Here is a 21664-nt window from a genome sequence, read left to right on the forward strand (position 1 = left end):
GCAATACCTACAACCACGATTACCGACACTAACAAGCTGATCTACAATACGGCAGCAGTGATCAGTGAGATGCTTGGCTACAAGTTGAACAGCCACAAGGGGCAGTACCCTCCATGGAGAAGGAGGCTAGAGGGCAAGATCAAAGTAGCACGGAGGGAGGTTAGCCAACTAACGGAGTTGCAGAAAGGTGCGACAAAGAAGGTGCATAAGAAATACAGCAAGCTGTCCATACCTGAGGCCTTGGAAACTGCCAAGCAAAGACTCACAGCCTTGGCCAGCCGCTTGAGGAGGTACACCAGAGAGATAGAAGGCAGGAGAATAAACCAGCTGTTCTCCACAGAACCAGCAAAGGTGTACTCTCAGTGGCAAGGGAACAATAATAAGAGAACAGCACCACCAAGGCTGGAGACGGAGCAATACTGGAAGAGCATATGGGAGAAGGACGCAACCCATAACGGCAATGCTCAGTGGCTAGTGGATCTGAGGGCAGACCACAGCGACCTCCCTGAACAGGGTCCAGTAACCATCACAGTGGCAGATATCCAAGAAAGGGTCTCCAGTATGAAGAGTTGGACAGCACCAGGGCCCGACATGGTTCACGCCTACTGGCTAAAGAAGCTGACTGCACTCCACGAGCGTCTGGCAGCACAAATGAACCAGCTGCTAGTTAACGAGAGACACCCGGAATGGCTAACCGAAGGTCGGACGGTCCTGATCCCCAAGGACCCCAAGAAGGGACCGGTCCCCTCCAACTACCGACCAATAACCTGCCTCAGTACTACATGGAAGCTCCTGTCAGGCATCATATCGGCTAAGATGAACAGGCACATGGGTCAATACATGAGTGGGGACACAGAAAGGAATTGGCAAGAATACCAGAGGCGCAAAACACCAGCTACTGGTAGACAGAACAGTCAGCCGAGACTGCAAGACCAGACTGACCAACCTGTGCACTGCCTGGATTGATTACAAGAAGGCCTATGACTCAATGCCCCACAGCTGGATACTGGAATGCCTAGAATTGTACAAGATCAATGGGACCCTAAGAGCCTTCATCAGGAACTCAATGGGGATGTGGCGTACAACACTAGAGGCCAACTCCAAGCCCATAGCACAAGTCACCATCAAGTGCGGGATCTACCAAGGAGATGCTCTGTCCCCACTGCTGTTCTGCATAGGCCTGAACCCCCTCAGTGAGATCATTAACAAGACTGGCTACGGATACCGACTACGGAACGGAGCAGTTGTCAGCCACCTCCTGTACATGGATGACATCAAGCTGTATGCCAAGAGTGAACGAGACATCGATTCACTGATCCACACTACCAGGCTATACAGCAATGACATTGGAATGTCGTTCGGACTGGAGAAGTGTAGTCGGATGGTAACAAAGAGAGGGAAGGTAGTCAGAACTGAGGGGATTGAACTACCAGAAGGCAACATTGCAGACATAGAGGACAGTTACAAGTACCTGGGGATCCCGCAGGCAAATGGGAACCATGAAGAGGCCGCTAGAAAGGCTGCAACCACCAAGTACCTGCAGAGGGTCAGGCAAGTCCTGAGGAGTCAGCTGAATGGTAAGAACAAGATCCGGGCCATCAACACGTACGCCCTGCCCGTGATCAGGTACCCTGCTGGGGTAATAGGCTGGCCAAAGGAGGAGATAGAAGCCACTGACATAAAGACAAGAAAGCTCCTTACCATGCATGGAGGGTTTCACCCCAAGTCCAGCACCCTGAGGCTGTACGCTAAGCGGAAGGAAGGGGGCCGGGGACTGGTGAGTGTCAGCACCACAGTCCAGGATGAGACAACGAACATCCAAGAATACATTGGGAAGATGGCCCCAACTGACCGAGTGCTCAGTGAATACCTCAGGCAGCAGAAACCCAAGAAAGAGGAGGGAGACGAGGAACCATCATGGAAGGACAGGCCCCTGCACGGTATGTACCACCGGCAGATAGAGGAGGTGGCTGATATCCAGAAATCCTACCAGTGGCTGGACAAAGCTGGACTGAAAGACAGCACAGAGGCACTAATCATGGCAGCACAAGAACAAGCTCTGAGTACAAGATCCATAGAGGCTGGGGTCTATCACACCAGGCAAGACCCCAGGTGCAGGCTGTGTAAAGATGCCCCAGAGACAATCCAGCACATAACAGCAGGGTGCAAGATGCTAGCAGGCAAGGCATACATGGAACGCCATAACCAAGTGGCCGGCATAGTGTACAGGAACATCTGTGCCGAGTATAACCTGGAAGTCCCGAGGTCAAAATGGGAGATGCCCCCAAGGGTGGTGGAGAATGACCGAGCTAAGATCCTGTGGGACTTCCAGATACAGACGGACAAAATGGTGGTGGCTAACCAACCGGACATAGTGGTGGTAGACAAACAGAAGAAGACGGCCGTAGTGATCGATGTAGCGGTTCCAAATGACAGCAATATCAGGAAGAAGGAACACGAGAAGCTGGAGAAATACCAAGGGCTCAGAGAAGAGCTCGAGAGGATGTGGAGGGTGAAGGTAACGGTGGTCCCCGTGGTAATCGGAGCACTAGGTGCGGTGACTCCCAAGCTAGGCGAGTGGCTCCAGCAGATCCCGGGAATAACATCGGAGATCTCTGTCCAGAAGAGCGCAGTCCTGGGAACAGCTAAGATACTGCGCAGGACCCTCAAGCTCCCAGGCCTCTGGTAGAGGACCCGAGCTTGAAGGATAAACCGCCCGCAGGGGCGTGCTGGGTGTTTTTTATATATATATATATTATATAATATATTAATATATTATATTATTATATATATTGTCTGTCTTGTTAATGTTGGTTTATAATGGAGTACTGTAATAAAACAAAAATCCAGAAGTTAAGAAATGTGCAAATCATAGGGTATTAAAAGAAGTTTTCTGCTTGTAACTGCATATGGTACAGGATGTGCTCAGGATGTGAAACTCATGATCATTGGCCTTATAACGAAAACAACAGGAAACAGCTCAGGGTGTAAGTGAGATGTATACATACATACATACACACACCCACAACCACCTACACACACACACACACACACACACACAATGGACAACTGTCTCTTGTTTTCTTTGTGGAGGTGTTGAAGAGTTTCACATTTGTAAAGCTGATCTTCGATGCATCCATCAGAGAATGAATGTTTGTAAATGTTAGCTAGAAATAACATACCCAGAAAAAGTGCTTGGGGTAATGAGGCAAGTTTTATAAAGTGCTTCAAATGTTTACATGCAGTAGAAGAAATCACTATATAAGAACCAGGCCACTTACTGTGATCCACAGTAAAATATAAAAAAGGTTTCCTTTCTTTCTTTCTTTCTTTCTTTCTTTCTTTCTTTCTTTCTTTCTTTCTTTCTTTCTTTCTTTCTTTCTTTCTTTTTTAAATAAAAAAATCGAATTACTTTGGATTTATTTTCCTGGTTTTCATTTCAGATTTTTGAGATAGGATGTCTTATTTTAATTTCCCGTCTTCTTTTTCATGCAATCATTAAAACCTTTGTTATGGGCACACACATTCAATTGGCTTGTATTTATCTTGTTGTTGTTGTTTTTTGCAGGCTGAAGGGTTGTCTGAAGAATTTGTGAGATATACAAGAAGTGAGTCAAATGAGACAGAAGAAGTAAAGAGGTGGTACTGGCCACTTGTGAAGTGTGTGACTGTCAAAGTGCCAGACAATGATTTTCTTGATCATGTCACACTCATGGACCTTCCTGGAAAAGGTGACTCTAACAAAAGCAGAGATCAAATGTGGAAAGAGGTAATTCACAGAAGTCATGTCATGTTTCTTCAAAGCATTAGTTATTTATAATTTACATACGTTCATTTCCTTTTCAGCTTATTGCCAGTTGTTCTACAGTGTGGATTGTGACTGAAATGACTCGAGCAGCATCAGAAAGCGACGCCTGGGAAGTCCTGGAAGATGCCAGCAGCCTGCTGGGAAATGGTGGCGAGTGTCAGCAAATTCATTTTATCTGCACCAAGTCAGATCATGAAAAACCAGATGATATGTAAGTCAAATATACAAAAAAATCAAATTACAAAGAAAGTTTGGCACAGATACACATGGTGACCATACACTTCACTTTTTTGTTGCTTTGTTGTTTAAAAGTCATTATTAAAAGTTATACATTTAAAAAAAATCTATGTATATGTGTTTTAATAAGTTTCTAAATAGATAAATGCTGTTGTAGAAATTTAATTTAATTCCACAGACACATTCAGCTGTAATGAACATTCTTATATCATGCCAACCCGTTCTCACTCCCAAAGCGTAACATTTTACGCTAGGTGACAAATCGTCAACATATTACGTTTTCGGCTACCCACCACGTTCCTAAATGACGACCTCGGAAAAAGAGGAAATATGAGAACCGTCTGGACTGAACCTACACATGTTCGCTCTTTTTCTTCAAATCGCTTAGAAACACGCTATTTAACATCATTAAAGTCCTGGTTAAGGTCAGGAATAAGGTTATGGTCAGGGCTAGGGATAAGGTTAGGTTTAGGGCTGGAATACAGGGCTGGAACGTCTATTACCGCGGGAGCGTCATTGCACTGGATTCCAGCCATAACCCGCCGCGTACCATAAGAACGCCGAAGGTCTCCTTTCGCGTTCCTCAGGAACGCCGCGGGACGTGACAAAACGTCGACATGTTACGCCTCGGGAGTGAGAACGCTCTGATCATGCGCATGAGAGAGAGCACACACAGTCAGGCGCCGTCATGCAGTCTCTGAAACAGAAGTGCAGCTCTCACCTTTATTTATTCCTCAAAAAAGTGAGGAAGTCCGAAAGTGATCATACAGCACGTGACGCAGCTCGCTCTGAAACCTAACTGAACAATGCGTATCCTGTTTCATGCTCTTGGCATTATCACCACCTGCAAAAGGAGTTATTTTTTCAACTACTGAGGCTGAAATAAGTTCATCTAGTTTTAGACTGTTCGGTGGAAGTTTTCATTACAGTGCCACAACTAAGTATGCACACAAATGCTTGAACCTTAAATAAGAATAATTGAAATTTTCCATTACAATACTAACAATAAATTACTTTTACATCCAATTTTTATTTCCTTTCTAAAAGAAACAAAGTCAAGAAAGCAGTGATGAATGAATTCAAAAAGCGGAAAACGATTACGGTAAATTTACAATCTGACAGCAAAATCTAAAACAATTATTTTCTTAAACGGTCCAAAAATAAAAACTGACTAACAAAAATGTTCTCAGAATCACTTCAGTGAGGATAGTTTCCAAGTCTTCACAGTGAGCACCAAAGAGTTCCTCAAAGGGGAGATTGTAAATCCAGATGTCAATGGTAGGTGAAGTCACTACCAGTGATGGTATTTTTTGTGTAACAGAAAATGTATTGCTCAGATTTATATTTCTTTTTCAATTTCTAACAGAAATACTGAAACTCAAGGAAATTTTGAAAAATCTAAATGACGCTCATTCAGAGACCTCAAACTATGTGTCTGGAGCTCATGGGATTCTGTCTTTGATTCAAGGAGCCAAAAGCAGAGAAGTGGTAAGATCAGGCAATAAAGCCTCATGCATAATCTTCTTAAAGGTTATAAAAAATGCATAAAATAAAAATGTTCATAAAATGTTCACTAAAGTTTACTAACATATATTGTAAGACATGCTGACCTTCACTGAAAATGTGGGATACTGGACATCATAAATCTATATGTGGTAATTTATTATTAGTGATCGAAAGGAGAGATTATTTGGAAGAACTGAATATTATTTATTGAGATACAGAATTTGATTAAATAGTTATTTACCAATGAGACCACAGATGAAATGATGGGAGTTAGGACAGGACCCCGAGAGTCTAGATTGTTGGGGTAGTGAAGATGGTAGTGTGGATGGGGCTCTGAGTAGGGGTGGGTTTTGATTATCGATTTATCGATTAAAATTGATTCTCGCTTGGATAACGTGATATCGATTCATTAAAATCCTGAATCGATTTTTTAATATAAATTTATTTTGCCCGAAATGCCAGAATCTCAGGTTAAACCTCACAAAATTTCAACAACCACCAAACAGCTAAAACAGTAAATGAGAGCAGGAACACGGATTCTACACAAAGACGTAAACACAAAGCGCGGAGCCTCCGACGGATCAGAATCAGTGAGATGTCGCCTTTCTCACCCGACGGCCCGGACACAGTCGGGGCTGAAAACCGACAGCTCGCTGATTCTGATCCGTCGGCGGGTCCGCGCTTTGTGTTTACGCCCTTTTTGTCCTGATTCTGAAGCTGTAGCTTTTATCTCTCTCCAAACAATATTGACCGAACCAGCAGCAAAAGAAGCAGCAAACTACGCTTCATATAAACATCGTCATGAATTCCCTCTTATTGTTTTGCTGCCACCTCGATAAAATCACACTACATGCACAGCTCTCTCTCTCTCTCTCTCTCTGTCTGTACTTCAAGATCAGTTTCCCGTCTAAAAATCTTTTTTCTGCATTATTCGCTTGCTTGTTATGCACAAATCTACCGTTGTTTACAGCGCTGTCGGCCGCTGTTTTTTCCTTTTACTTACTTCTGAAAAGAAAGCCTCATTTCTGCTGTTGAATGCTGAACGAATTTAAACTTGTTAAAATTATTCAAAATTGCAAAATGCTCAGCTGTGTCTCTAATAAATCTCTGCTTTATGTCAGCAGCATCACGTAATGTTCATATGGTTATTAATGGTTTTGTTTCGTTTTTGATCTACTGCAGAATATTTTTATAAGATCCAGGGCCAGGAAAATCACCTTCATGTTTTTCTGTGTTTTATCCTCAACTACTTTGACACAAAGGCATCTGCTGTGACGCTCACACCTTTGATTATGTCTCACAAGTGTCAGATTTCTTTTTATAGATATAAAAATATAGAAATGTACTGATGCATGATCTGAATTATGTCTGAGGCAAAATTTCCCGATTCAAATTGAATCGAATCAAATCGAATTGTGGATCGAATCGATTCGGGACCTTGTGAAACGGAATCGAATCGATTCTAGGAATGAGTGACGATACCCAGCCCTAGCTCTGAGTGAAGGGTGAGGTGAAGATGGGGAGGAGGCGAGTTGCATGGATGAGAGTCTGTAAGGCAGAATGACAGAGAGCATATAAAAGCACAGAGAACAGAGACTGATTGGCCTGCAGAAGGCAAAAAAAAAAAATCATTGGACTAGAGTAATGAGTTCAATAGTGTGGGAAAATGGAAGTGACATAACGAATAGACGGAGGCAGACAAATGATGACAGACCTATCTGACTGAACTTATGCATGAGATTCATGTTAAAAACTTGGGTTTGTCAAGACCGCCTCAAAAGCGAGTCGAGAGCCATTATGTGATGTTTTACTGCTTTAAATAATGATCTTTCTTGTATTTCAGGTTGAACAAAAAAACGATGTGTGTGCAGTCCTTGAGGGAAACTTGAGCATCCAACTTAATCGAGTCAAAAAAGCAATTGAAGACATTACAAAAGCTTTTGAACAACACCTACGTGACGGAGTTGAAAAATCCCAAAATTTGTGTGAAAGAAAACTGAGGTCCTTCTTATACCCCAGTGTATGAGTTTTAATTACAACTGGAACAAAACCTAAGGATACTTTGTGATCATGTGTTTAAAAAAAAATAAAAAATTCTGTTTTGTTTCAGAAAACAAGTGGCAGATCTTTTCACGGGACACTAAAGTATGCAGTTAAGAATGTTGGCATCCAGAAACCAAAAAAAGGGAAGCGAAAAGACCTCAACATGATATTAGCGTCTTATTTGACTGAAAGCATTGATGAAAAATTCAGAAAGACCTTCCCGTGAGAATAATTGAATTCTGAACAGCATCAATATGTACAACAATACATGTGTCCAAATTGCAATATATCATAAACTTGCTAATACTGCTATTATAAACCACATCTTTGCCCCATTCAGAAACAACCTAAAATGTGAACATTTCAATGGGGCCATTGAGGCGTTTTCACTCAACACTGATTCACTGATTGAAAAGTACAAAAATGTCGAACTGCAACTGACATTTCTCCAGACCGAGGTAAAAGAACTTCCCTATCCATGAACCTGTTAGCTTAGCTATTATTAGAAAGTAATTCAAACACTGAACTTGTAGTTATTTTACCTTGATGTTGTTTTAAATAATGTTAATCTGTATTTCATGTTTCTAAGGAAAAAAAAATGAAGACAAAGCTCAATAAAACCATCCTCACACAAAAGAAATTGATCTACAACAGTCTGACAGAGACAATCAGGAGTAACATGAAAGGATGCTACAAAGGTAAGAAAGAGGTGAATTACCTTATTTTTTGCACTATAAGGCACACTTAAAATCCTTTAGTTTCTCAAAAATCCGGTGCGCCTTATATATGAATTCTGGTTGTGCTTACTGACCTCCAACCGTTTCATGTGGTACACGGCATTCAAAAATCTGTCAAAAAATGTTTTAGTACGACTTTGGTAAGCTGCGAAGCCGCACCGCTTGATGGATTGTCTGAACATTGCGGCTATCGCAGTCAGGAGCCTCATAGAGTAATCCGGGCCCAAACGCCGCTTCAGGTTCCAAAGTCAAACAGTGCAGCATCACTGAGAATTAAAAGCTGTCTGAATTCTTTCATCTTTAATAAAATGGTCACTGTCGCTGCTTTTCCAGATGTAACAATTAAGTTTAACATCCAGACATCCATGAAAACAAAATTTATCAAATCTAACTGGGTTAGAAGTTAGCAGGACGTTAGCTCACTAGTTTCCACCTAAATATGATATACCATGTTCTGACTGAGAGATTTCTCAAAAAATCAAAACGTACAGCTCTGCTATCACTTCAGACATAAATCAAGAGAGCAAACTAAACAGCAGTGACTTTTGTAGGGTTACTGAATGTTGAGAAGTGTTAGGTGAGGGTTAGTTCTTTTAGGTTTAGCAGCTAACAAGATGGTGTATCGGTCGGGATACAGGAAGGAGGACAAGATGCTTCCACTTTGCTGGATTGTCACCGCCGGCCGTTTTATTGCCACCTAGATGCTCAGTGTTGCCAGCAGTCTGTAGTAACAAATAAATTGCCATGAGACCGAATATATTACAGCAGCAGCTAAACTCATATAAACTCAAAAATATCCAATGAAATAAACCAACACATCCACATCTAATGGAAGACAACACACTGCTCACTAGACCATTTTACACTTTTATTACTTCCAGAAGGGAGATGCGTCCTACATGACACTGCAGTGAATCTCCAAATGGAAGTGTGCGCTTAACAGTTTTATTACAGTCTGTCTCACTCTAGTCTAAACCACAGTATTCTAGTACATTTCCACTGAGAGATGATTCCCTGTTATCTACTTCTACAGACGAGTGTGGGCGAGAGTCTCCAACATTCTACCACTAAAGGACACGTAGTCTAATGCCTTTATTATCAGGGCCGTGTCCACTTAATACTACACTATACAGTTATATGACATTTTGGTTAATATAAAGCATAGCATTGAGGCGCTTCAGGTAATTTTCATTTTCACATTTCACATACGGAAGTGGAGGAAGCAAGAAGAATGAGTTGAGTAAAGTTTGACTTATCTTACTGTTTTGTTTTGCTTAATGCGCCTTATGATCCGATGCGCCTTATGGTTAGAAAAATTCGGTATTTCTATTCAACTGTGCATGAAAATGATTGTCTCCTTGTAGAAGCAGCAGCATTTGAAGGAGCAGGCTCCCTGAAGAGGATGAGGGACACTATTGAGAGACATGTGGAGTCAAAGATGGACATGTTTGAAAAGGCAAAAAATGCCATGTTGGAGCAGTTGAACGATTTGAAGGTTTTTTTTTCCAAGCAGTCTTGAAACATATCAAACCAATAATTTATCTCTTGTCCAGTTATTCTTGGATTCAATAGTTGCCTATTTAAAAAGTAACAAAGGTTTTGATGATAAATTAGGAAACTGTCCTGAGGACACTGGAGGAAACCATGGAGGAGTCCATTGAACACTCACTCAAGACTGAGGCCTGCTCACTGCCAGGTAAACAGAATACATAAAGTATTAGGAATCCTCTCAATACAAACACTAACAATAAATATTTAATAAAAACAAATACTTTGTGTCTAGATGTTTTGGAACATCTTGAGATGGTGAAGAAACACTGTGATGAACTTAATGGCGATCAAGATGAAAAAAAGTAACCACACCGGGTAAATCTTAAAATGTCACAAATTGTTTAAAAGGCTGTGATCATGAATTATTTTTCTGATTATTTTCAACAATGTTTTTAGTGCTGTTAGCATTAATCACGTTGATACGCGTCATCAAAGTTAACACGATAAACATTTTAATGCACTCAACCCATCTGTAGTGCAGAAAGACAAACTTCGGACAAACTGCCTGAAATGCGTTGACAGAAACATTCAGAGGATTTTGAGTCAGTCCGATCTCCAGATGAGTTAATTATTAATCATGTTAGTGTTAAAGCGTTTAAGCTGCATTAACACGCTAATGCCGAGTAACCCCTCACAGGGACTAATCTTCGTTAACTCGTTAACAGGGATTTGCCAGTTTTGACGTGTTAACATGGATCGGTTCACGTTAACGAGATTAACGGTGACAGCACTGGTTTTTATTTAAATTTAACTGATCCATCCAGCACCCATTTTTCATTTGCTCCACAGAAACAGCTGAGGCCTGATAACCCACAGGACATCCCTGAGGAAACACTGATTAGAGACACGAGGTCTTTACATATTATCACAGTAATATTTGTTTTGCTCTCTTTTAATGTTGTGTTGATGTGTACTTTTGACTTTTTAATGAATTTTATACAAAAAGCATCTTGAATATTATAGATATCAATTAACACTGCTAATATAATATCGTGTTAATCACGAGGGTCTAAATCATGTTTTGATTTCTTTCTTTTTAAAAATTTGTAGTAGTTTTTAATCCCTTATAGCAGAGCGTGAAGACATGTAATGCATTCCCCATTCAAACCTGAGATTTATGGTTTTAATTGTAAGAGTCTGAGATTACAGTTTCCAAAAGCATTTAGATTTTTTTTGCTTGTTTTAAATATCATAATTTAATGTTTTAAGTTGACGTGTATACTGTTGGTTCATTGGGACGGGAACATTTATTTTAATGTAAGTGCTTATCAGTTAAACATTGAGCCTCATCCAGCACTGAAAAGGTACCAATTTTACATCACAGTTCTAATGACAAATACTTGTTTGTTGCAGTTATACAATATGTGTACATGACAAATAGTGAGAAATGGCTCTAAGTAAAGCTGCAGGAAATCATCAGCTACTTCTGTCATCTCCCTGCCATTTAGCTTTTTCTGGGTTTGGAATTATTGGTGAATATATTACAGTTTGAGTTTAGGTTCAGGTTGTTTCTTTGTTATTTTTTGTTACGTTAAATGTTTACAATTTTAATTACTTCTGTGCATATTGTTAAATTCCTGTTTTGATTTTTGTCTTCAGTAATTCTCTCGTGTTTCTTCCACCCACCATACTTTATTTCTTCCTGTAACAGTTCATTCACGTTTAGCATTTACTGTCATGTTTCCTGTAACCTTAGTGATGTCATTACAAAAAGGTACTGAGGTGCTTCCTTTATTACACTGGTGATACAAAGATATTTACATCTCATAATTTTAAGTGACCATGCAGTTGTTGAAGAAAAAGATTAACAAAACTGAGATTGTTGCATAGAGCATTTAAATGTTAATTAATCCAGCACACTGTGATGCAGCTAGTATATCATTTAGCTTTCTTGCTTCCTTATCTGTACTGATTCTAAAAGAATGCATGTATTTGATATTGTATACTGTTCAATAAATCTTACGTGCAAGCAAATATTTATTGTAATCATTAGATAGGAAATTTGTTTTTAACCCAGATCTTTTTACCCTAAAATCACCAAAAAATTGATTGCATTGCGTGACCAACATACAGTGGTGTGAAAAAGTGTTTACTCCTTTCCTGATTTCCTATTTTCTTGTTTGTCATACTTCAGTGTTTCAGAACAGCAAACAAATTTAAAAATCAAACAAAAATAATACTAGTAAAGACAAAATGGAGTTTCTAAATGAAGGTCCCAAAAGGTTGATTCTGTTCATCTGAAACATCCTTATCCAAGTGACTTCTTCAGTCTCAGCTGACTGCAGGTTTCTCCAACCTTATAAACAGCACATTGCACAAGGACTGAAACCAGCCCACTGAATAAACAATGGACTGCGAGGTCAGTTTCTTGATCATTAATATGCAAATTGTCATGACCATTGATTAGTTGCCTTGAGTACCAATCCCAGACTTTGGGAATGTCTACAATCACAGCATTGTTAGATGGCGAAAGATGTACCCTTATACCCCCTCCTCGATTCAGAGATGATCTTTGCCTTTTCACGTAAATGCCCTCCTCGACTCCCCATTCAAACCAGCGTTCCTTCCTAAATGCCCTGTTTGAGGATTTGAAACATTAAAATGTGACAAACATATAAGAAAACAAAAAAGAAAATCAGGTAGGGGACAAATACGGTTTCACACTACTGTAGTTTTAAACACTACACAAAAATTACTCTACAATCTAAAACTAAGGACATTTTCTGTATATCAGTATTTTATTTTTGTCCTTATTATATTTTATTTATGATGTTTTACATAGTCTTAGATTAGCCTCTTGTTTTTGTGACAATTACTTATTATTTGACATGAAAACATTGTTTATTTAAGTTGGAGTCTTTTTGTGGTTAAACATGGTGTTTTACTGCATTGATGAACAGTTGAGGGAGCTAAAAATATTTGGACAAATGTGCCAAGCCAGTTAAGAAAAACTAATCATCTCTTGACCCTTAAGATTTATCTTGTAAACCTTTCAGACAGGAATGGCCTCTCACTTTAGAGTAAGTAGGCTTTTCACTTCATCACGAGTTCTTCTGTCGTCTATCAGAGAAGCAGCCTTTTTACCACAGGGCTAATCAGTTAATGATAACTATGTCCATCCTCTGACGCTTATCTTTATCAAGGGTTTCAGAAACCTATAGCAGCTACCATTGGGCGAGAGGCCAGTCTAAGGCAGATGATGACTACATCATCAACAAAATAAACTCCAGTTTACTTGTTGTGTAAAGCAACTCCAAAGATGACACAACAACTGTCATTTCAAATAATTTTTAAATCTTTCCTTCAAAAATTATAATAACTGAGATACTCTTTGCACAATTTCATCACACAATGTTGCTGGAAACCTATTTTTAACATTTCTTCAAATCAACATAAATTAACAGAATTATCCAACTAATGATATTTGAGGAGGATCCATGGGAGTTTGCCCAACCAGTCTACATGTGTTTTGTGGACCTGGAGAAGGCATTCGACTATGTCCCTCAGAGTGTCCTGTGGGAGGTGCTTCGGGAGTATGGGGTGTCTGGCCCATTGCTACGGGCCATTCAATCTTTATACTGTAGAACTGTTGCAAGAGCTTGGTGCACATAGCCAGGAATAAGTCAGACTTGTTTCCGGTGGATGAGGGACTCCACGAGGGCTGCCCTTTGTCACCGATTCTGTTCGGAATTTTTATGGACAGAATTTCTAGTCGTAGCCAAGTGATGGAAGACTTTCACTTGGATGGTCTCAGCACCTCATCTCTGCTTTTCGCAGATGATGTGGTTCTGTTGGCTTCATCAAGTGATGGCCTCCAGCTCACACTGGAACAGTTTGCAGCTGACTGTGAAGTGGTGGGAATAAGAAGCAGCACCTCCAAATCTGAGGCCATGGTCCTCAGCTGGAAAAGGGTGGAGTGCCCACTCCAGATCAGGGACAAGTTCTTGGCCCAAGTGGAGGAATTTAAGTATCTTGTTTGCGAGTGATGGGAGAGGGGAGCGGGAGACTGACAGACGGATTGGTGCTGCGGCTGCAGTGATGCAGAAGCTGTACCAATCCATCTTGGTGAAGAGAGAGCTGAGTGTATTGGAGTTAGTCTTTCTCCTCTGCTTCCTTAAAGAAAGAGAAACGGTCTTTTAAAAGATTAAATTCATTTCAGCACTTGAAGTTTCAGCATGCTAGACCTCAATGTGAACCAGAGGTCTGCTTCACAAAAATGATGAGCCTGTAAGCAGGTATTACAATTTTATACCACAACAAAAACAAGTGTTATATGATTTCTGGAACACGTTCTTCTCTGTCTCCCTGGTTTCTCCCTGACATCAGTATTTTTTCGAAACATGAGAGCTGCTGCCTTGCGTTAATTTAGCTGCCCACGCCCCCACCTCTGTCTCCCGAGTGGATCTTCTCCCCCACTGTATCCACATCTGACCTTGTCTGCATCTGCTCCTTTTCCTAGAAACAGAATAGAGAAAGAAAAACACCTCGCTCTCTAGCCTTGCTGTATTAATATTAGCTGGCAATTCGCTGCCTATTGATTCTTATTATTATCTAAGTCCGGACATTCTGTTCAGACTCGCTTGGCCCAGAATTTTTGCATGTTTGCAAATCCCTCTACAGCTCATTATGTCAGTCTCAATAATTCAATTCAAGCTTAGCACTGAATTGATGCTTTTGACCCTGTAGAATATTTAGCTGATTTAGAGTTTAGAAATGTGTTATCATAGAATGTAGAACTGTTGTAGAGACACTGACACTGCCCTCAATATATAAAGGCTGATTGTGTCGTGAATTTAGGAGTAGATTGTACCCCTCCCCCACTTGAGCTGTGAAGTAAAACAGAGAAGAGTTAATGCTGAGTGGAAATTCCCCAGAGGATGTATGGGGGGGGGTTTTATGACTTCTAGGGAGTTACCTACACCCACAGTGTTTTAACTGTCACGCACAGTCACTCATGTGCACACAGTCACACACGAGCACTCACATAGACACTAGGGAACGCGCACAAGTAGCATTCATGTGCTCGTGCACATAGACACAGACAGAGTTTGCAGCACACTGTGGGGGTTTTATGATGGGGTCCTTCTATAAAGCTGGTCTTCAACAACAAAGGGTGAAGATTTTGGAGAGGGACACCGGCCTCGTCTTCCCTTCTAGAAGTGCATGCTTAAATGAAGATGAATAAAGATTTTGTGAAAATGACTACTGAGTCCGGTGCCATCTCTGGATGCTCGAGGAATAAAAAGAACTGGGGTAAAACTGATTTCCCAACAACCCTCATTACACAGAGTGCCAACTAATTAATGAGCAGAATTGCAATGTGTATATAACAATCACCATGACAACTTTATTTAATAATTTTATTCCTAAGTGTAAAAGCGAAGTTCTCAATTTCTCTCAAACGGTCGATCCATGTCGCTACCCTCACCTACGGTCACAAGCTGTGGCTTATGACTGAAGAACAAGACTGTGGATACCAGAGGCGGAAATAAGCTTCCTCCGAAGGGTGGCTGGCCTCTCCCTTCCAGGAGGGGCTCAGAGTGGAGCCGCTGCTCCTTCACCTCGAAAGGAGCCAGATGATGTGGTTCGGGCATCTTACAAGGATGTGTGCAAGTCTGGGTGAGGTGTGTTCTGGGCATGTCCCACCAGGAGGAGGCCCCGGGACAGATCCAGGACACGCTGGAGAGATTGTATCTCTTGGCTAGCCTGGGTACGCCTTGGTCTTACCACAGACAAGCTGGAGGAGGTGGCTGGGGAGAGGGAGGTCTGGTCTTCTCTGCTTGGGCTGCTGACCCCACGACCCGGCCCCGCATAAGTGAAAAAAAGATGGACGGACGGACGGATGGATGGATGATGCAGAAGGCAGCTAGATGATTCCTGACAGTGCATCACAGAATATCTTTGTGGAAGTGAAAACTGACTCAAAGCCTTCTTCTTGAAAGATGTTAGGTGTAAATGCATATATGTGGATGGTCGGCTGGTGTCTTTACCAAACTCATATGAGAGGTATTCTAGTTCCAGCACAGCTATGTCACTGTCTGTCATGGCAAATGGCTGTTTTAACTACAGGAAACTAAAAACCTTTATTTATGTTGACGACAGTAGAAAAAATGAAAAACAAAATTTCTTGCACAATCTTAGAAAAATTACGGATATTTAACTTTTTTAAAGCAGTTTGGAGCCATTTTGTTCAAATGTGTGCGAGATCTGTGGCTTACGTTTTCTTTTGGTGTGACAGTGTGGAGATAATGTAGTCAGCACAATGTAGGATTATATCACTCATTACTATTACGTATTTTTTGCATATAGAGGAGACACGTACTGTAGATTATGCAATTATTTGTAAACAGCCACAAGCTTGCCTTTTTTTAACTTTGTATTCACCATGTATTTATAATATATAGCAGTTGTGCCTCTTTTCGAAATGAAATTCATGTTATTGTGACATAAAAACATTTTTTGCATGCAGGCTAAAAATCCAGGCCAACTAGATGAATATGGTTTAGCTGCATCCTGACACAGATTACTATTACAGAGAAAATGGATCACAAAGCTTCATATTACCACATTTTATTGTGTAATGAATGATGAGACTTATTCTGTTTAATGTTGGAATGTGTGCAAGTCTGTTGAATATAATACAAATTGATTTGCTCAAGAATGTTTGTATCCTGCAACATAAAAATTATTATAATTAAAGTCTTATTGCTGTAAATATGCCTGGAAAAATCTGTTTGGTCTCCTTCTTCACTCTGGATTTGTGGTGGTATTCAGAGTAGATTAAAATATAGTCAATTTCATCAAAAAAAAAAAGGATGTGTAAATACAGTAAATTATTTTTAGAGATTTTTGAAAAATAAACATGACCACTGTTCATATGTGGCTTTATTACCTTATCATGGGCCAGAATTAAATATCTAAGTAGGATCCTTGTTTGAAACCATGCTGAACGTATTTACTGGGTCATGAAACATCGGTAAAGCAAACAACAGAAAAGAAGCTCATGTCAAAAACTTATGGCTAAGTTATAGTTAGCTTAGTTTAGCTAGGTTATAATTTAACTGTATTATGAATTAAATTCCATGAAAATTTAAATAATTTCAGATTTTATTCTGGACATTGAAGAAAAAAGACAATCTGACATTTTAAATGAAATAAATCATCGTTTAAAAGACACACACAGCAATGTGGGAGAAAAACATCAATGCTGAATGCTACAAGTGCACAAATATGAAGTCAGCGTGGTGCTGCAGTGAACGCATCAGTTCACACAATATTTCAGAAATACTATTTCATTAAAATGTCTTATATTGTTTCTTGGTCTTGTAAATTTATTTTTCTTCAGTCATTTCTGAAACAAAGTCCACACTGAATGCCGGCTGTGCATCTGTGGTCGTGTGAAGCTACATTAATGTAACAGCATGCCAGAGTGTAAACACAGATATTTATCTTTTTTCCGTTTCATTAGGCATTTAAACCAAATACTAAAACACCCTGATACGACTCAGAGTCAGACTCAGAGTACTATACATTTTATAGTACACTCAGCATAAAGAACAAAACAATGCACGAACTGGTAATTAAAGCCCTTGAAGGAATAAATCATATACATTAAAATATTGTATTTTCAGAACAACTACATTATGTGACTGTCTGTGTGCAACTTACAGCTATAAGCACTTGATATTAAATATATGCATGCTAAAACATGACAGACAACAAAGGCAGAGTACTCAGGCACAGAAATGTTTTTACGTGTTTTCAATTGAGCTTCTTGTGGCTTACATTTAACTACAGCTACTTATTCTTTTCTTCATCATAACAATCAGCTGTTTTTGTGTGTGAATACATTCATGTGAATTTCCAAAGCTAACTGAAGGACAATCATGTGGTTAGCAGCGCTGACTAAAGTTCAGTGGTACAAGGTTTGTATTAAAATACTAAATATTCAAGTTCACAGGTCGGGGCATGTTGTGTCATGAATTAGCCCAGCGAGTGTTGCTTCTTCAGGTTCTCTGTGCGCTTCACCCTCTCCTCTGGGGTCTTTCTGTACCAGCTCCTAAGAGAAAAAAGTCACTGTGGTGACTTTAAATACGTCAAAAGCAGGGTGTGTCTGAAGACTGCTGTTTTCATGAATATGCGATTCAGGCAATTGGTGTTTTATAAAAAGTGTTTTACAATCTGTACCAGTACAGACTCACCCCTGACGGTTAAGCTGTCCTGGGACAGAGGCATTTTGTCCTTGGCTTGGCTTCAAGACTCTAGGAAAGGAATAATGAATTTATCTAAACAACGTCTGGGGACAAAAATCTAGAAATTACATCGAGGGAAACACAAAATGAATTAAAAAGTAATAAAATCCCACAGCTGTGTCTCACACCTGTTGGTAATGGGGCTTTTTGGCTTCTGCTGCATCTTCCTAGTCTGTGCTGGAGATTCACCAACCCTAAAGAAGCACCACATACTGTACACCACTGATCACTGGATCTCAACAGCATGAACGTAAAACACGTGTTTTCATTTCTTGTCTTACTTCTTTTTCCTGTCCAGAGACCTCTGTGTGGCAGCAGAAAGAGCCACTCTCTCTTTGGGGCACTTGGCTTTCTCCTGTTGGAGTGAATGTAGTTTATAGTTTATTAAAAAAAACCAACTCAGAATACTGAAAAAGTCAAAGACAGTCACAAACCAATTTCTTACAATTGCTTTTGTGAGAAGGTGCTATATTACAAACAATGCATTAATAACAACAAGATAAGCCACGAGTGTCTGGACGAACCTTTCCAGACACAGAATGCATGGCTTCATAAAACTTTCTCCAGTGTTTGAACAAACTAAAGCTTAGTTTATAGGCTCTAGAAGGACAGAGGGATATTTTCAGTGACAATAACGATCACCTTCTCTTGATTAAATCTGGATACTTGATTATTTACTTGACTGTGTTCATGTTACCATGTCTCGTAGCTTCCTCTCCACACGGAGCTCTCTGTCCTGCTGCAGTAATGCTAAGCGATCCTCCAAAGGCATTTCAAAGAAGATGTCATGGATGTCATACAGGGCTGCACGTAACTGAGGGAACAACAAACAAGGAGAAACATGAATAAAGATGGCCCTCTGCTGGCTATAGAGGTTTAGTACACAGTCATACCTGGGCTCTAACTCTCTCCTGCAGGGCGAGATCTTGTGCTGTGTAGGCGCTTCTCTTCTGTAGAGCTTCAGTTTGAAATGAACGGATGAACTCCTGCGTATCCTTAAGGCACACATATAAATACAGAGAGAGAGTGCACAGTTAGACACACTCAGTCACTAACGTCATAATCTAAAATGAAACTTTCTTACACTCCTGTAACTCTTTTATTGTGTATGAAGGCATGAAATGGAACTCACCATAATGGTTTGGCGGAGGTGTTTGACTTTCTCCGTTTTAAGCAGTCTGCGTGTGAGGAAGCCGCGAGTGATAGCACCAATTCTGCAAAATGCTTTCTGCTGATCAGCTGTCAGAACCTGGGAGAAAGTAATGAAGAACATGGAGAAAATGTGAGATATTAAGATAAATGATATCAGTCTTCACATACATACACGTTTTCTGAATTAATGGACAAAAAATAGACTCAATTACAATAAAAGGTTGCTGCAAGACTGCATACCAAGAAGACTTTTAGCTTCTATTTGGTCTTTGCTTTGAAGATTTACAACAGTTCACAGCGTTATGGATGTAACAGAGTAAAAGAAACAATGGTACTTACAATATAAATCAAATTTATATACACTCATTATATACACTTTACAGTATATATACTACATGTATTTAAATGTTTAATGAGCTCAGCCAGTGTGCTGAAGTTTGGATTTGGCTGCCAATGCTATTCCTGTTTTGCAGTGTTTACACACCAGACTTTGCCTCGCCCGAGGTTTGCTAGCCCCCCACGTGGAACCCCACAGATAAAGAGGAGGCTGAAGACATGGAGAGGATGCACTAGAAGGGACAGGACTGGGCAAACCTGGAGAAAGAAACAGTAGATATTTTAAAGACGCAGCTGAAACGAGCAGCATATCCCATCAACAAACACTAGCATTTTGTTTTTTTTCTGATATTATAGGACACAGAATTTAGAAGGCAAATAACAGACAATAACAATGACCGAAAACATTAAAAAGTAATCACTGTTGTTCTTCAGCGAGTAGTCAGTGTATCTGATCTGTTTCTCTACTCCCTGACTTCACCTCTAAGCTATATTTGTGCTGATGTGTGAAATGCTGTTTGTATGAAAAACAAAAGCTCTAACGACAAAATGCACTTCCAGTTTAGTGAGGAAAACACCATCCTTATATTAATAAAAACAATTATGTCTCTTACTGTCTTGTATATAATTAAGGGACAGTTCTGGTTCATTTAAAAGGTCATTTCACCACCCTTTTTCTGGTAGCCTATGGTAGTAACTGTTAGGTTGAGGGACACATGACGCTGTAAACAATTCAGCCAGAAACTTGGCCTGATCACTTCCAATGATGTTAACCTATAATTTTCTTCCGACCGCTGCGTGTGGAAAATTGATCCAGGTCTGCTTTTCACCTAAAAGTGACAAAACTAAGACATTTTCATTATTCTCATTACTGCCTTTTTCTTTTTTTTCCCCACAACGATAGCTGGTGACCTGCAGAATCACCTCTCATAGTTGGAGACAATTACTTTTACACAGCGCACTCACACACAGCGACGTCAGGCACATTCACACTCACTTTTTTCCTCTGCATAAATAACTCACATGGCCAATGGTATGCGCCATGGTGATCCATAAGTATGATCACAAGTTTATTTAGTTATTTTTCAACCCAATAAAACAAATAAGCAAAAACATGATGCTGATGCTATGAACGCTCTACACACATGAATCTAGATGCAAAAAAACTGCTGTGCATCTGAGGTGTGAGGAAGAAACTGAACTCTCAGATAGCTGCATGCTCGAGTTATCATAGCTCTGTTTGCCTCCCTCTGATGCGTTCTCAGTCAGCTCCTGCTCTGATCATGTGTAGCCTGCTCATCAGCTCAGAAGTGACCGCAACGCAACCTCACACAGTGGTTGCGTGCTTTGCTGCACACAGTGGCAAACACTTGCACAGTGACTTTCATATTTAATTCAGCTTCTCCATCTTGTAATTTTAGCTGTTGCATACAGGGTTCAGCATATTAGTTGTTTGTATAGATGTGCTCTATATCTCAACAATGGCTCATATTAGGATGACAGTTTTTCAAACATGTCAAGTGCCTCTATGCACTTCATCAGTTTAAATATTCTCCTAATTTACTTCATCTCATATGTCATTGTACTGAATTTGAGCTAACCTTAGCTTAATGCAGTTAACTTTTAACAATTATAATCTAAACATTTTGTTTCAGCAAGGGGTGGGTGAAAATGAACCATGACATTCATGTGTCTTTTGTGAACACTTTTTACAATCCTGAGCACAGAAGTTTATTAAAACGATACCTATACTGTGTCCAGGTGATCGTTCTGATGGTGTGTGGACAGGACTTAGTCCCGGGCACGAGGGGCTCATGATAGGATGGCAGTCGTTCACAGACCTACGATTCCAGCCACAAGCATCTGCACTTAGAGGACGTACAGAACCCTGCTCCTTCAGCCTTCTCTCTGTCTCCTCAAGCTCCTAAACACACCGCACACAACATTATTTGTATTTCACTAATGCTCTGCTCATAATCTTTTTAAAAAGGCATATAAAACTCAGATGTACAAGCACACACACACACACACACACACACACA

At 40.2% G+C, this 21664-nt stretch overlaps 2 protein-coding genes across 2 annotated transcripts in view; one reads left to right on the forward strand and one right to left on the reverse strand.

Moving 5' to 3' along the window:
* The window catches only part of LOC102294160 (nuclear GTPase SLIP-GC), a 33747-nt gene extending 21891 nt beyond the window's left edge, over positions 1-11856 (forward strand). Inside the window, exons 3-15 of the mRNA XM_042222190.1 lie at positions 3569-3769; positions 3847-4019; positions 5093-5147; positions 5236-5323; positions 5412-5533; positions 7395-7571; positions 7662-7816; positions 7935-8052; positions 8184-8292; positions 9696-9826; positions 9946-10027; positions 10115-10197; positions 10672-11856. Of these exons, the coding sequence (XP_042078124.1) occupies positions 3569-3769; positions 3847-4019; positions 5093-5147; positions 5236-5323; positions 5412-5533; positions 7395-7571; positions 7662-7816; positions 7935-8052; positions 8184-8292; positions 9696-9826; positions 9946-10027; positions 10115-10188 (1485 nt within the window). The 3' untranslated portion in view covers positions 10189-10197; positions 10672-11856. The remainder of the gene's footprint in view (positions 1-3568; positions 3770-3846; positions 4020-5092; positions 5148-5235; positions 5324-5411; positions 5534-7394; positions 7572-7661; positions 7817-7934; positions 8053-8183; positions 8293-9695; positions 9827-9945; positions 10028-10114; positions 10198-10671) is intronic.
* Positions 11857-16976: 5120 nt separating this feature from the next.
* On the reverse strand, positions 16977-21566 carry LOC102294452 (centriolar coiled-coil protein of 110 kDa). Its single transcript, XM_005925361.3, has 9 exons — positions 21369-21566; positions 19771-19880; positions 19267-19383; positions 19028-19129; positions 18832-18948; positions 18416-18489; positions 18263-18328; positions 18084-18143; positions 16977-17941 (listed from the first exon to the last, which is right to left on the reverse strand). Exons 1-9 carry the CDS (start codon positions 21436-21438, stop codon positions 17866-17868), a joined length of 792 nt encoding a protein of 263 aa, XP_005925423.1. The 5' UTR covers positions 21439-21566; the 3' UTR covers positions 16977-17865.
* Between the last annotated feature and the right edge of the window lie 98 nt (positions 21567-21664).

Source organism: Haplochromis burtoni, unplaced genomic scaffold (assembly GCF_018398535.1).
Source record: "Haplochromis burtoni strain Fernald_Lab_line unplaced genomic scaffold, NCSU_Asbu1 Contig_81, whole genome shotgun sequence".
Taxonomy (NCBI): Eukaryota; Metazoa; Chordata; class Actinopteri; order Cichliformes; family Cichlidae; genus Haplochromis; species Haplochromis burtoni.

What these genes read in the sequence shown, in the direction of transcription:
- LOC102294452 (XM_005925361.3), bottom strand. Translation starts at nt 21,438, where the DNA reads ATGAGCCCCTCGTGCCCGGGACTAAGTCCTGTCCACACACCATCAGAA. An exon ending in ACCTCCGCCAAACCATTATG is followed by an intron (nt 19,130 to 19,266) that starts GTGAGTTCCATT and finishes GTGTGCCTTAAG; the next exon opens with GATACGCAGGAGTTCATCCG. An exon ending in AGAGGAAGCTACGAGACATG is followed by an intron (nt 18,490 to 18,831) that starts GTAACATGAACA and finishes TCACTCCAACAG; the next exon opens with GAGAAAGCCAAGTGCCCCAA.